General features: G+C 38.4%; 2 protein-coding genes across 2 annotated transcripts; one reads left to right on the plus strand and one right to left on the minus strand.

Moving 5' to 3' along the window:
* Positions 1-1,138: 1,138 nt before the first annotated feature.
* Positions 1,139-8,699, plus strand: LOC145402630 (succinate dehydrogenase assembly factor 4, mitochondrial-like). The gene is made up of 5 exons (XM_080274622.1): positions 1,139-1,162; positions 1,341-1,547; positions 1,738-1,857; positions 3,801-4,025; positions 6,249-8,699. The coding sequence occupies exons 2-4, from the start codon at positions 1,511-1,513 to the stop codon at positions 3,974-3,976; spliced, it is 333 nt and encodes a 110-aa protein (XP_080130748.1). The 5' UTR covers positions 1,139-1,162; positions 1,341-1,510; the 3' UTR covers positions 3,977-4,025; positions 6,249-8,699.
* Positions 6,567-11,163, minus strand: LOC145402595 (uncharacterized). Its single transcript, XM_080274591.1, has 3 exons — positions 11,041-11,163; positions 9,238-10,261; positions 6,567-6,616 (listed from the first exon to the last, which is right to left on the minus strand). Exons 1-3 carry the CDS (start codon positions 11,161-11,163, stop codon positions 6,567-6,569), a joined length of 1,197 nt encoding a protein of 398 aa, XP_080130717.1.
* Positions 11,164-15,257: the final 4,094 nt, after the last annotated feature.

Below are 15,257 nucleotides of genomic sequence, written 5' to 3' on the forward strand. Positions count from 1 at the left end.
AACGGCTGTGTTTTAAATTACAGTTGGTAAGGCTTAGGTTTTATGCTGGTTTCAAGGCATATTATGTCAAATTTATATATTCCGCATATATCATGGAGAGAGAGAGAGAGAGAGAGAGAGAGAGAGAGAGAGAGACTGCGTAGATGCCAAATCGTTAATTATAAATAACAAATCTCTTATTCTGAGCTATTATATATATGTGAATGTATTTCATATACTCTTTGTGGCATCATGTACATATAAAAGCAATATAGTTTTTTTGAATTATTTACTTTGTGAGCATGAAAAGTGGCTGTATAAATCATTTCCAACGCCTGGCACCGTTGTTTTTGCGACCTGGAAGGGAGGGAGGGAGGGAAGGAAGGGGGGGGAATGATAACCTACTTCTTGCCAAACGCTTCCAGATGGAATTACTACGTTACGAACCTGCGTTAAACAAATACATTCTGCGATATACCGTACTTCAGTTTCAACACTACTGCTTTATTGCTAGGGTACTCAGTAATGGTTACCTACAGTACGTGGGTAGAACAAAATAATGGTGGGTAAATATGAATACTAGCAACTCATACTAGTGTGGTGGCCAGTTCCCTCAATTTATTTTACTTGGGCTGGTAAATGCAATGCAGCACGTGCTTTTCCACATTTCTGCAAGCAATAACCACGTGAGGGGAGATACTACTGTACAACTTATAAAGAGCAAAGGTGACTTGTTAGGCGCCGTGACCTCTAAGCAACTGAATCTACTTCTCACTATATGGCACCCCTACTTGGGAGACCTCACCTGGTGTCTTCGCCATGACGTCATGCGCAAACGCGACACGTTTTCGGGTCGGTATGGTTAGACCCTGTATGTATATGGGCCCTGAGTAGTACTAGAACATCCATGAATTTATAACTGACTATAAAATTGTATTTGCCGGAGAAGGTATTTAGCAAGGCCCACCACCTTCTTTTGTTGTGTAAGCACTCTGTTCACCTTTACAACAATATTCACTCAATCAGTAATCTTCAAAATATCCCGGGCAAAGATTAGGTAACCAATCGGTCCCGGGCTGTGTTTAGTATTACTACTGCGTCTGCTCTGGTTTTCGTAAGTATCCCAACTCGAATATTATGTAATTGTGTCGTAAAACGGTTTTAGTGAGTGTCGCATATTACCGTAAGTTATAGCCCATTCATACCCTGCCCGTCTTGATCTCGCCAAATGCAGATAAGACTTGAAACAAAGGAGAAAACACGGGGTTAAAAGCAGTGATGTGGGATGATGAGTTAGGAAAAAAAAAATGTAATAAACTGTGAACCCACTTAGCCATATTCAGATATATGTCATTTTCCAGGGTGTGTGTATCTCTCATCTGTATAATAAAGCAGTAAAATATATGGTACTGGTAACAAGAGTACTCCAGTATCATACGAAAGAGGGCAACTTTACCGTACGTCATTAAACTCAGGCCACTCTTCGACAACAGGAGGCATTTTTCAGATATATCTTAAGGACTTACTCATAATGCTGGCAAGAGCATCACTCGTTAGATGTGTCAGAGGTAAGCTGATTGTCAGATATTTCACACATGGCATGCAAATTAAGACTGATATTTTTACAGAATTGTCTCATTTTACATAAGCATCAGATTCACAGTACTTTATAGCATTGAATGAATATGTAACGTTTTCTGTTCTTGCATTGCATAGTCAGGCTTTATATTGCTCATATATTGCAATACCTTTATTCAGGTGTGTTGATCAGTGTGCGTGGTGTGATGACGGGCAGCAGTGGCAGTAGTGGTGGTGGTGCAGGTGAGGTGAGGACCAGTGAGGCAGATCCAGCACCTAAGAAGCCCAATACACCCATTGGTAGGCCTAGTTTGTTCCTTAGTGCTGGCATATTACTTTTGATTTTACTTTTACCTTTGTGAGTATTTGAGGTGAGAGCCAGTGAGGAGGGTGCTGCACCTAAGAAGCTCTGAATGCTCGTATGTTGTGCCTGTCATATTCTGTAGTGTTGGTGTATTCATCTGTCCTTACTTTTCCTATACATTTTATAACCATGATGGTGATGATTATTATTTATTTTTCAATTGTTTGTTATAGTACCATTTACCAACTGGAGTTGAACTGAAGAATTACTGCAGGTATCTTTAAGAGTTTAAATCATTGCAATCTGCTGATGATTTCAGTATAATTATCTTGATACCTATCTTGATACATCTCTCTCACATGTTATCACTTGAGATTGTTAGGGGAACATTACTACACACTTACCTCTTTTAGTGCGATACAGCACAGGAGGACAGGACAGGAGAATATACATAAATTTTATTTTTCTTCTTTGACTCATGGTGAATGAATGTTTGAGAAAGAGAGGCATAGGAGCTTACAAGGCTATGGAACTGACAAACAATTAGGCTGGGTGGATAAACTATGTGCAGATGAGTGTATGGCCAAGGTTTGGCACCCCGTTTGATCCTGACACTCCTCAGATTTACTCTGTCTGAAAGATGAGTGTGAAGCTATGTGTGGAATGTTTTTTGACCTGTCAAGTGGAGCCACAATTCCAGGGGCTTGAATGGTGAGTGAATGGGATTGTGACTCATTCAGGTGGGCAAACTTGGTTAGTATCTCATTCTGTTAATTTTTTTCTGACTCTCTAAACCATACCTCACATGTTGATTATCATGATGATTTAGTTCCCCAGAGATATTAAGCAACATTAGTTTCCCCATCACATGTTTGCATAGGAAACCGCTTTACCATACTTTGATAATTATGGTGAAAAGTAGCTAATGCTGTTATTGTCAATAAATCTGTATTTGTATCTGTATCATTTCTTGTTAAGTACTGTACACTGCAGGACCAGATCATTTCTGCAGAGAGAGGATGATAGCCAGAATTTGCATTCCCCATGTTGGTGAAGTTCAATGAGAAGAGGTGTGTGTAGGAAATGTGATGCATTTGAAAGTTGAAATGTACTTGGTATGTGTCTGTATGTTATTGTATCAGTACAACCACCAAGGTTTAAAAATATGCAAGCATATACAAGGACAAACTGCCAGCATCCTCTTGAAATGTCCACCACAGCTGAGGCTTGAATGTTAAACTTGAGATACACACTGTGAGATGAGTACACTAACCACAGAGTAGCTGTACCTTCTTTCAAGAATTAAATTACAGCACATGTGTAATTCTTGTAGCCAAAAGTGTTGTTTGTGTCATTATGTTGCTGTGATGCTGCTATGCCGCACATTATGACTGTACTGTATGGTAGTAGTATGTCTGTGCTTTCAAATTCTTCTTAACCCAGTGAATGCAGGTGACATCCTGTTTACTGAAGTGAGTCTTGCTGCTGCCAGACAATTTTATTCAAGCAAGGCAAGGTCCTTTTTTTACCATTTTCAAACCTTTTCTTATTAGAAAGTCTGTCCAGAGTTAAATGACATTGATCAGAAAATGGTAAAACAAACAAGTCAGTGAGTTATTTCACTCTTGTGCTGTATTTTTATGCTTGACCCTTTCAGTTTCCAGATGGCTTGATAAGCATGAAAAAAACTCTCTTAATAAAAAATTTTCTAGGCTGAGTGCTGTAAAAGAAATTTGCAGATAAGAAAATAAGTGAAAATATGCAGATGTCATCAGACTGAATGGGTTATAAACAGAAAGTCACATGATTAATGTTGGTGTTGGTATAATTGTTATTTTCATTTTTATCATTGTTATTTTTTTCTTTTTAATTATTATTCAAGATCTTTCTCAACATAATCATAGGCATGCCCTCTCATATAGCCCCATCCCCAACAAAGGTAAACTTGATGGAGAGGAAGTAGAAGAAGCCCGTCACCCATACCAGGAAAAGGAGCCACTGGAGGCATTCCCAGACAACATAAACCCAACAACTGGTGAAATTGGAGGACCACGGGGACCAGAACCCACTCGTTATGGGGACTGGGAGCGAAAAGGGCGCGTTTCGGATTTCTGAAGCTACTTTTCCCATTGCAACAAGCTCAGGGAAGGATATGGTCATACATGTGAGTATTTGAACACTGTATATATAGCATCTTCTAAACTCAGAACTCACCATATGCTATGAGTAAGGTTCCAGAGCAACTGTTTTTCCTGCATAAAGTTGAGATTATGGTGACACCTCCTGAAGTTCAGATTGCAGCCTGCATTAGCACAAAAATAAATAAATTACGGTAACTATGTTTTGTTGACATAAATGATTTTGTTGTATTTGCATTCTTCACTGGGAGAGTCACATTTTGTTATTTTATCTTATAGTGGTTGGATGAGGAACAAGAGTATGGTTCAGAATATTATCCAAGTCTCATATCTAGTAGCTGCTTGTGTAGTGGCATCTTTCTTGTAGTTTCTGGTTATTCTTTACTACAGTTTTCCCAGCCTGTATGATATTCCAGTCTGACTTAACAGTATACCGTACAGTGTGCTCAGCAGAACTGAAACATTAATAAAAGCGTTTTTATTTATACATATGGAAGCAGCCAGTTTTACTACTGAGGTTCCTTTATTTTTTTACTTATTTATTTACAGTAATCCCTCATTTAACCGGACGTCCATTATCCGTATGATCCATAACCCAGATGTTGGGATCTAGCTGTATTAAACCATTATACATTCATTTTTCCATTTTATCTGGATAAAATGCATGTATCCAGGTGGAAATTATGGCTGCAAGAACATTTTTGCCTGCCCAGGCAGGAATCGCCCATTGGCACCGCGCTATCTGGCTCAGTAGTTCACCCAGCATCCGCAAGAGACCCCCCCTCAGTCGTTCTCAGTTCCCACACATTGACCTTGTAGTGAGCACATCCTCTCATATAGTTGTTATGGCAGCACACGTGGTGGCTTTTGTGGTTGTTCCTTACCTGCTTCAGGCCTTGTTATTCCATGCCTTTAATGGCAGAACCACAACCTAGCATGTCGTTAGCCATTGTGTATCCCCTGGACGTTGCTTTGTGGCAGTCTTCTGAGTCACCTGGAGTGGGCAGTCCATCACCACGTCCCACAGCCACTCCCTTGGGCCAACTGCCGGAGCTCCTTCTTGACTTTGACTGCAGCTAAGCTAATTAGGGTATGCCACTAGACCACGCGGGATGTACTGTGCAGTGCAACAGTTGGAGTGAAGGAGCTAGCAAGTTATTCAGCATGTTGCCCTGCAAGGAATCATGAGTGTCCACCCTGATTTTATTTTAGCTTACTATATCATCCCATACCATGATTTTATTCTATTTTACCATGATTTTATTCCATTTTACCAGTTTTGTATGACCACTGCATTTTTCATGTGTAGCCATTTTTTTCCTGTTTTTCCATGTCACTGCAGGGTATGGCCGTGCAGTGGTGTTTGCTTGTCTGTGGTTGATGGGTTTACTTGACCATGGTAATTGCTTGTCTGTGGTTGATGGGTTTACTTGACCATGGTAATTGCTTGGCTGTGGTTTATAGTTCTGCTTGACCAGATAGAGTAGTGTAAAACATCAGGAACAAGTGTTGTATGATGTACTATAGTGGCCTTTTACAATGGCATTCAAAGTTAGGTTATGTACGAAGGGGGGCCAGGAGAGAAGTCCATTATCCAGACAGATCCATTTTCCGAACATGCCTTTGGCTCTATTACGTCGGGTAAATGGGGGATTACTGTATTTATTTGTTTATGTTTGCCTTGGCTCTACACACAGAAGTATCATTACAGAGGGGTCTGATGAGTTTCATACTAAGCAATCTAGCTATATCAGTAGGGTTGGTAGGCTTGAATGTGTGTGAGATGTCAGATATTACTGTTGTAGAATTTCACATTAGCAAATGATAGCTATACTGTAGCAGAGGTACTGCAAATTTTAATCAAGAGCTGAATGAACCTTTTATATAATCTTTTGTTTGAGTTGTCAGTGTTTTGTGGATGAGTTGTAACAATATTTTTTACTGTGTGTACTTTTGGTAAGGAAATATATTGCAAAATTTTATTGTTTTATACAAGCTATGCACAGTGGACTTTATTCTTTAATAGCCCTTGATTTAATTTTCACTAATTTTGTAATGTAGTGCTCATTTTGTTTACCTATCCATTACAGAGTATAAGTAATTTATCCTTGTTTGAATACAGTATATCCTCTCCATTATATGTGTATATGGTATTATAGTTAGAATTCCATAGCTAAGATGCTGTTACTAAGCCCATATTTCAGTGTTACTTAGCACATGTTATCTTGCGTTCTTTATTTCCCTTTCAGATTAGTGGATAAGAGGTGAACAGAGATCATCAGAACTGAAAACAATGGTGCAGGTATGTACTGCACTAGATTTACTTTTTTCCTTTGCATTTTCCCTTTTGCTTTAGTATGATTTTTTTCCATCTCTTCAGATCTCATTCAGTGAAGCTTTCTTTCATATTCAGCATGTCATATGTCAAAGAAATGCACCATGCTGTTCTGTTTGTTTAAGGTTTCTTGTCTTCTATTCCACATCTTTGTGTGATGATGATAATGAGGAGGAGGATGGCTGTACTAGTAATTCAGATTTTCAGTTTGTTCTCATCTTTTCCTCAGTCTTCAGGCTTTGCCACTATCTTCTTTGACTTTTTTCCCACTGCTATATGTTTCTGCAAGTATAATTTAAATACAATCATTCTTCTATTACATGATCCCTGTGATAAATGAATCTGCAGTTTTAAAAAAAGTTAAGCTCATCATACATTCTATTATGAAACACAGAATGGAGAGTTTTGAAGTGGTCTGCTGTGTATTGTATTTCATAAACTGTTTGTTATTTTCTGCTGTGTCACTTATTCAGGTTTTAAATTGTATGTCATAAGCCTGAGTTTTTACTTACTCAGAATTGCCATTACATAAAGGGAATCATCTTTTGTTGTCCAGTTTCATCAGATATGTGGATTGCAGTACTTCTTTTGTTAACTGTTCGAGGAAGGTATTCTGTATGTGAATAAGATGGAGGGGGAGAGTGGGAAAGGAAGACTATAAGTGAGGTGGAGGGTTGGGATGGAAAGGTAACATTTATGAATGAGGGTGGTTTGACATGGAGAGAGGGCAACGTAATGGTGGAGGAGAGGGCAGAGTGAGGGTGATATGATTGTAGCCACCCCCCCTGGTTGTAGATGATTGATGGAATTAACCCTTTCACTACAAGAGGTATTTGAGATTAGCCTTTCACTTCAAGAGGTGTTCTAACTATTTTAACAGAGATCTCCCAGTTGCAAGAATTTAAAATATATATATATTTTGGGGACAGCAATCTTGGCCTGTGTTCAAACTTGGTTGCATTTATATAATTAGAAAAAAAAGATTTTTAAAACTGTTTCCCCATTTTGAAGGTTAGCATATCATGCAGTAAATTTGCTTTGTTATGGTGCAAATGTTGTAGTTTTTGGTGTCCATCTTACTTGTCAGTAGCTCCATCACTGTCAATATTAATTACAGATATGATCATATGTATATTTTTTTCTAACATTGTGCAATGAGTATTAAAAAAATCAAGCAGCATGGAGAGCTGCCATCATGTGGCCAAGGCCAGTGCTTGCAAGCATGCTGGAGCCTTTATAAACAATACAATACTATGTACATGATATGACCAAAAAAAAAAAAAAAAAAAAAAAAGGTGTGATGAATCCTCCTTTTCATCACCATCCACACTATACTGTACCTTCTCACTTTTTCCCACACAATATTTCACAGACAGAGACATGCAGCAGATTACTTCAGTTGGTTGTAGTGAAAATTATCAATAAGTAATGGTAGAACTTCATATGGTAGTAAGCTAATATACACAGGCAAAGGGAAATGATACAGGTACCAGTAGTTTAAAAATTGAGAGTAATCGTGTAGAGTTGTGGCTAACATTAGCAATGGTAAGTGAACTTTTTTCTGTATGTGATGAAAATAGTAGCTAATTGGGTTGATTGATCTGATACTGTTGCCTTCAACACCGTTATTATGATATGGTAATGAACTATAGAAATTTGAGTTGAAACATGAATGTGTACTATAGTACTGTACTCATATTGTGAGATGGTGAGCTTGCTGCAGAAATGCTCATCACAGTACAGTTAATCCTAGTTAAATATGTTACATTATCAAGTTATTGTTGAGGTAACATATTCTCCTCACTTAAGTTGCTTGTGGCTCCTTTCAAAGTCATTTTGAAGTCAGAAATGAATGTTATTTGTGCTTTTAATCATTTATGCCCCAAGCATGTCTTACTTAAAGTTGTTTGAGGTATTATTTTGCCCTCACAATCTAGATGTTAAGTGGGGACTGACTGTGTTGATCTGTGGCATATATTACTTGCTGTTGTTGTGTATAATATAAACCACAGGGAGCCATGTGTGAGTATTCAGATTATAGTTTAAGGGATATCTTGACTATTTCAGTTTAGTGATGCATATTTCATTTTTGCCACCAGACTCTTTTATTCAAGTTAAAAAGGACCTTTAATAGTGAAGGGGTTAATGAAGGTAAAATCTAACCCCTCCAGCTCAGAAAGTCACTCTTAGGCTGAATAAAAGCATCTGGATACAGCAGGAATGGAATATAAAATGCATCACTGAATTAAAGGGATTAATTTAGTGGGAAATTTCTTGTTTTGCTCTGTGCTCAGTAGTATTAACAAGTAGAGTAAGTTTTAATAAATTATATGTAAATAATTATTGTCCCTTTGTAAATATATCACAGGAATTTTATATATTGTATTACTGTACCTGGTAGTATAATCGTAACCTATTGCACGTTTCTGTGCAGTGGTTTCTTTAAGTGCTTTCTTTTTTTTTTATTTTTGTTCACTATTCTTTGACGTACCATATGTAAACAATAGTTTGCTTTAGATATCTTTCTTTCTTTGGGTCTGCTAATATATGATCAACATGGGTACTCGTACTCATGAAATCTCTTGTAGCACATAATATTTTGTTTGTAGTGTACATGCAGTTGTGTAATCAGTTATACAGTGTTTAGTTTAGTTTACAGTAGTAAGTCCTTGTTATATATCACCTTTTATGATTTTTTACATATGAATTCCAGTGTGAAATAACCTGTCAGAGTTTCATTGCAACTTTTAAAGCTGATTTGCCACTATCCCCACAGTTCTTGATACAGGACTAAATGTATGGAAAATATTTTGAAGGACATCTCTTGACATATAACAAGGACTGACAATGCTTAGCTGTTAGAAATTTGTTCAGCAAACTCGTAATCTTTCAGTTCCAAGTACCTGTACTACTGTCACCCATGCGTTGCCTCATGTACGCTGTGTTGCTTTGCTGAGAGACTTCACTGCTGTAGTACCAAGCAGGATAGGAATGATTCACTCCTATTTGGCTGGGATCTCTCCAGGCTCCACCCCCAGCCATACCCCGTCCACCACCATCCTCTGGTCCCCTCTTGTAGCGCTTCATCTTAAGTCCAGGGAACCAGTTAGTGCAGTTGACAATGATGATAACTGCCTCAATCACAGCTAGTAGCAATGGCATGGCCCACACCAGAACAGATGGGCGAGGGCAGTCTGAACGGACATTATGAATGGTGAAAGAAGGGACTCCAGGTGGTCTCTGTTCTGGCTGAGTTGTAGTATCAGTTTTGGAAGAAGCAGGTGTGTCTTTGGGTACTTTTGAATCACCATTAGATGCAGGAGGAGAATTAATGTTTGCTGTTTCAACTTCTGGAGGACCTGCAAATGTCAACCTATTCTCCATACCTTTTACAGCAAGGGAAGACTTGGTATCCAACACAATGGCTTGGTCATGTGCATGCTTGAAGTTTGAGGTCCATATACTCCCCGAGGTATGCTTTAAATACAGACTGTGCCTCCCTGCAGTATTGATCGTAACATTAAAGAAGATTAGCTGTGCCCTTTCCTCGAGCCATAACTTTTTGAGGGTATTGATTGTAGAGTGCTCAAACTTTACATGGATGCTTCGGATTGGTTGTGTAACCTCCAGAGTCCCAATGTCTGAATTCACAACAGAGAGTTGCCTCAGGTTGTTATTGCAGATCATATTTGTTGCATCTGAATCTTGCATCTCCAGGTGTGATACATGACTTGGGACGAGATTGACGTTGGAGTTGACCAGTTTGAGTGAGAGTGTGTTGGTGTGTTGGCAGGTGGTGGAGGCACTGAAGGTGACACTGGCAATGTTAAAAAAAGCCAGGCTTGTACAGACGTCTTCCAGCACCTCCAGTTTTTTGGCATTATGAACGAACACTTTTGGGATCTCCACTTTGCCCATTATCACAGTCTGAGGAGTAGGACATACACAGTATTAGGCTTAATCTTTCATCAGTTTATGTACTGGCTAAGCTGCATTACATTAGCAAGAGCTGCAGCTTTCAGGAGTTTGACATATCTTACTGCTTTATTCTTCATACCTCTAAATGATTTTATTCAGCTTAGGAGAAGTTACTTTTCATACGGGAGGAGATATATATATATATATATATATATATATATATATTTATATATATATATATATATATATATATATATATATATATTTATATATATAGCCATCATTAATCCCTTTAATACAAACATTGTTTCTTTAAGCTGAATACAGTCATCTGGAGATAATGAGAATAAACTAGACATCATGATAAGTACCAGCATTTCTTTCAACACAGTAATGTTCTTTTTTATTTTATTCATGCTACCTGCACACAGTTGCATTCAGCATAGGAGAACCATCTTGTGGTGAAGGAAATATAAAACCCTTCCAGCTCAAAAAGCCTCCAAAGCTGAATAAAGGTGTCAGATAACAGGAAGAATACTATAAAATTAAGAAGGGAATAAAGGGCAAAGTAATGGTAGTACCTGACTAACAATAGCTTTGTTCATGTACTTACTCCTTGCACTATGGGGGTGTCTTTTTTTTATACTGTATTATTCTTACTACCTTAACTTTATTTTATTAAGGTTTGCAGAGATGTTGAACTGGAGAGTTTTTTGAGGGAAGGAAAAATAAGATAATGGATCATTAAAGGAAAAGGGTTAAGGGTTGAAAAAGTGATAGTGCCTGACCTCATGTGTGTCCTTGTAGTCACATGTGAGGAAGGTTGGGTGTGTAGTGCAGAAGGGGGAACTTGGTGCCAATCTCTGCTCTCCCATCACACTTCCCACACCAACCACCATCACCAGCACCATTGTTTTCATCATCTTGACACCACTTCCTCTGACACTGGACACTCCTGTGTTTTGAGTATACAGTTAATACCTTCAGTATTTTTTTTTTTTTTTAATGAGTCCTGATACCACCACACTGCCCACACCAGCCTCCACCACCACCATCATTGTTTTCATCATCTCAGCCGTACTTCCAACAGCACAGGACACTACTCTTTTTCAAGTATACAGGTAATCTCATAGCTGTTTGCCTTAACCTGACACCAGTTCCAATAGCACTCGACTCTGTTACCTATTCAGAGTTATATAGATATCCTTGAAATGAAGAGATTAGAAGTTTTGTTCCTGAGAGAACATGTTAATTTTTTGCTCGTCCATTTTTCCTTATACAGTACTACTAAAGTGTATATCCCTCAGATTACCAACATCAGATAAACAAGCATATAGAAGCAATTTCTGTGATTCATTTCAACATGATGACATCTTATGCACTGGATTCCTTCCATCACCATACAGTTTTATACAGCTTAGCAGAGGTCTCTCTTCTATTAATGCATCAGAATCCATGAACTCTTACACCTCTTGTAATATAGGGATGGTATTTATCATCATTAGTCATTAAGCTGAGTAATATATGTACTTACTGTTCACTCTAGGTAGTTATAGTGGATTTCTGCAGTGACCATCCTTGTAGACAGTTGTTCATAAGGTCATTTTTGTGATTACTGTCTGTTGTACACACTTCTAGGTTAGCTTCAACAGTACGATGGTGTCTTCTGTATTGTAGTTTGTTCTTGTAGCTTGGGGGATACCTCTGGTAGTGAAGTATTTCAGAAAAGTTTCAGCTAACCCACTAGCACAAAAAGTGTATCAAGATGAATACAGTATATAGAAATTGTCTTGAGATAGCTCGATTAGAATGAAAAAATTGAATGGTTTACTGATTACACTCTCAGGCTCACGACTCTCAGTTGAATTAAATCTTCATGCATTAGCTAGAAGGGAATGCTTTATTAGATTTATCCCAAATAAGAGACTTAACAATGACAAGTTAACTGTTTAGGACTCGTGTCACTCACTATCAGCTGAATAAAATCGTCAGGCATTAGTTGAAACAGAGTAATGTGGAAGAGTTGTTCCACCCATGGGAGTGTCAAGTAATAGAGGCTATCACACACCAAGATGTTTTGTTTCCAGTGCAGAGTCTCAGCTGTACATCTTTCACATGCCAGGTTGAGATGTAGACTTCACTTGTATCCGAGTAAGTTATCAGAACGTTTGTATCTTATCAGTGTTATCAGGTTCATTTAGATTGGAGAGACTGAGGCTGCATAAGAGATACAATCACTGAATAATTAAAGAAATAATTACACATTGATGAGCTCTAGTAAATGATTCATATAAATATCACATGAAATAAGAAATTAAGTCAGAATGCATATCAGTTGCATTAGCCTAGAACATGTGATAGGTATGCCATATTAGAAACCAGGGATAACATAAACAGTAAGTGGCTCTAAAAATTGTGCAGTCTTTTTATGCAAGTTGGGTGAAAGGCTACACAACCAATAGAAGCTCCTCTTTCCATGCTGCTCATTTCTGCGGGTATGCAGCACTGACTTGACACTTCCTAATACTGTACATGTATTTTAGTTCTGTATACTGTAACAGCCAGTTGTGGTATGTGTAATTATTACATAAGTTAACGTGGTTTCTGTGTTGCTAAGAGCATTAGCAGACTCTGAAAATGTGAATTGTCAAAAATCATGTCCTTAAACTGCATTGCCATTGCATTTCATTTCTTCAGAATTACAAGCTATAGCACCCCATACCATGATTAGGGCAGCGTATATCTGAAACAGTCCCCAGTAATTTAGGGGGGTGCTTAGTGACTTTTATGAGAGAAGAATGTCTATTGATGTTCCATGCAGTGTGGTCAGTAAGCCAACTAATACATTACATTTATACATTAGTCTGTCTTCAATTCGTTTTCTTTGATGTATTTGTATATAAAAGAAAACGGAATCATGGTAAACAAAAATATTTTGAAAATACAGTATCTACATCATCATCATCTAATCCTGTGTTTCCCCATGAGTAGCGTAAGAGCCCAGGGCTAGGCAAGTTGGTCCTGACATTTAAGATAAGAATGACCAGCCTCACACTTTCCTGAGTGGCATTACGTGAGTAATAAACACCAACCACACCATGGATATAAACCAGCACAGTTCAGTCCGATTGGAGCGCTTTAATTACCCCCTAATCCACCAGACGCCATGATTTGGTTATATGGTTATCACCCAGCGTAGTAAATGGTTTCCTAACGTAAAGGAAACCATTTGGCTTGTCACTCAGTGTAAAATTACCCGTAGACGGAAGGAAGAGGAAAGAAAGAAGGAAAGAAAGACAAGAGGAAGGAAGAGAGGAAAGGACAGTCACCCGAGGGCAACACTAAATCGAGTGAGTGGATGGTGAGCGTCTCCACCTACCAGAAACGGAATCATGGTAAACAAAAGTATTTTGAGATCTTTGTTAATACCTACATTAATATTATAAATTATCATGGACGTGGGAGTCAAAATCCACGGGGCACATAGTCTCACTCATCCTCTGACCCCACCCACCAAGGCCCTTCGTGCAAGCGACTTATCCCTCGTTAAGTATCTCGCGACATGCATGAATGGTTAACCTGCTCCAGCCATGAGTCCAAGGACCTCCCCTCTATCTCCTCCACCCCGGGTTAACTCCTGTGGCCAGGGTTAACCTCAGGAAAACGGACCATATGTCCTTATAACTAAACTGGAGGTGGTGTTGACAAATTATATGGATATTACCTTAACGCAGTCTCACGGAGCAGTCACTTGTTACGTACCCGGCTGTTCAGCGATATCCCACGATCCTGCGAACTCACTTAGTACCAAAGGAGTCAATTCGCCTCTTCAAGTCACTGTTTATTGACCGCGGATGAGATGGAGGGATGAAGATATAATGGAGTGTGAGTTGGAGGGAGGGAATGGCAGAGAACTGGGGGCGACTTGTCTCTGGTCACCCTCTGTGAAATCAGTGCTTCTGACAATAGATGGATAGGTAGGCTAAATGTTGATGTGAGAGAGAGAGAGAGAGAGAGAGAGAGAGAGAGAGAGAGAGAGAGAGAGAGAGAGAGAAAGAGAGAGAAAGAGAGAGAGAGAGAGAGAGGCGGGGAGGGGGGGAGAGAGGAGGTAGAGAGAAGTATCACCAAGAAATACATGGACAATGCAAAGGAGAGTTAAACTTATTTTTACTACAGTTTATTTTTGTGCCACTTAAAACTACAAAGCCCATGATAAATGAGATCCTTAAAAAATATATATAAAAAATGAAATATATACACTAATTAGGAAGCCATTAACCTAATTACCTGGTTACAAAAATTTAATTAAGTATATCGAGGTGAAGAGCGTAAACAATCTCGTGTTGTAGGGCCGCGTTCATTTTCAGAGTATCTAAATCTGGTAAGGAGAAAATTGTCGAGTATTTAGATTCTGAACATCGAGCCACAACACCAAAATAGAGATGATTTTACGTGTTTGTTATGTGGGATTTTTTTTTTTATTTTGATTTGCAGCAGTGAGGGTTATAACGTTACACTGAGAAGCTTAGAAAGATGGGGTGGGGTGATTGTGTGTACGGGGGGAGTGATTTTGTACGTGTGTGTGTGTGTGTGTGTTTCAAGACATTCAACACCAATCTAACACTGACACACATAACACCACACCGATGAGTAACACCATAAATACAACAATGTCACACACGTCTACGTAAACACCAAGAGCTTTAGATCCGTCAGATAAAAAAATAAAAATAAAAATACGGAGGTCTGAGGTGCTAAATAAATGAATAAATAAAGGCGGTATTATAGTAAAGATGTTATTATTATTATTACAGTAAGGGACATTTATAGTTAGACTTACACTGAGGATCATTTACCGAGACACGGAAGAGAAATTTACCTTTATAATTAGGGTCAATTTTTTAACGTTATACCAGTAACTCCAATTCTGATTACCACACATACACATATTATACATACACATGCTACATACACATTCTACACATACACAAGTCACATACATATA

Source organism: Coenobita brevimanus, chromosome 58 (genome assembly GCF_032717465.1).
Source record: "Coenobita brevimanus isolate Jiangsu-jjx chromosome 58, ASM3271746v2, whole genome shotgun sequence".
Lineage (NCBI taxonomy): Eukaryota > Metazoa > Arthropoda > Malacostraca > Decapoda > Coenobitidae > Coenobita > Coenobita brevimanus.

Excerpts from the sequence above, each read along its gene's own strand:
- LOC145402630 (XM_080274622.1), top strand. The coding sequence starts at position 1,511 with ATGCTGGCAAGAGCATCACTCGTTAGATGTGTCAGAG. Across the intron at positions 1,548-1,737 it reads ACTCGTTAGATGTGTCAGAG|GTGTGTTGATCAGTGTGCGT; the intron begins GTAAGCTGATTG and ends ACCTTTATTCAG. Across the intron at positions 1,858-3,800 it reads GAAGCCCAATACACCCATTG|GTAAACTTGATGGAGAGGAA; the intron begins GTAGGCCTAGTT and ends TCCCCAACAAAG.
- LOC145402595 (XM_080274591.1), bottom strand. The coding sequence starts at position 11,163 with ATGGTGCTGGTGATGGTGGTTGGTGTGGGAAGTGTGATGGGAGAGCAG. Across the intron at positions 10,262-11,040 it reads ACTACAAGGACACACATGAG|ACTGTGATAATGGGCAAAGT; the intron begins GTCAGGCACTAT and ends CCTACTCCTCAG. Across the intron at positions 6,617-9,237 it reads CATGGGTGACAGTAGTACAG|AAACATATAGCAGTGGGAAA; the intron begins GTACTTGGAACT and ends TTATACTTGCAG.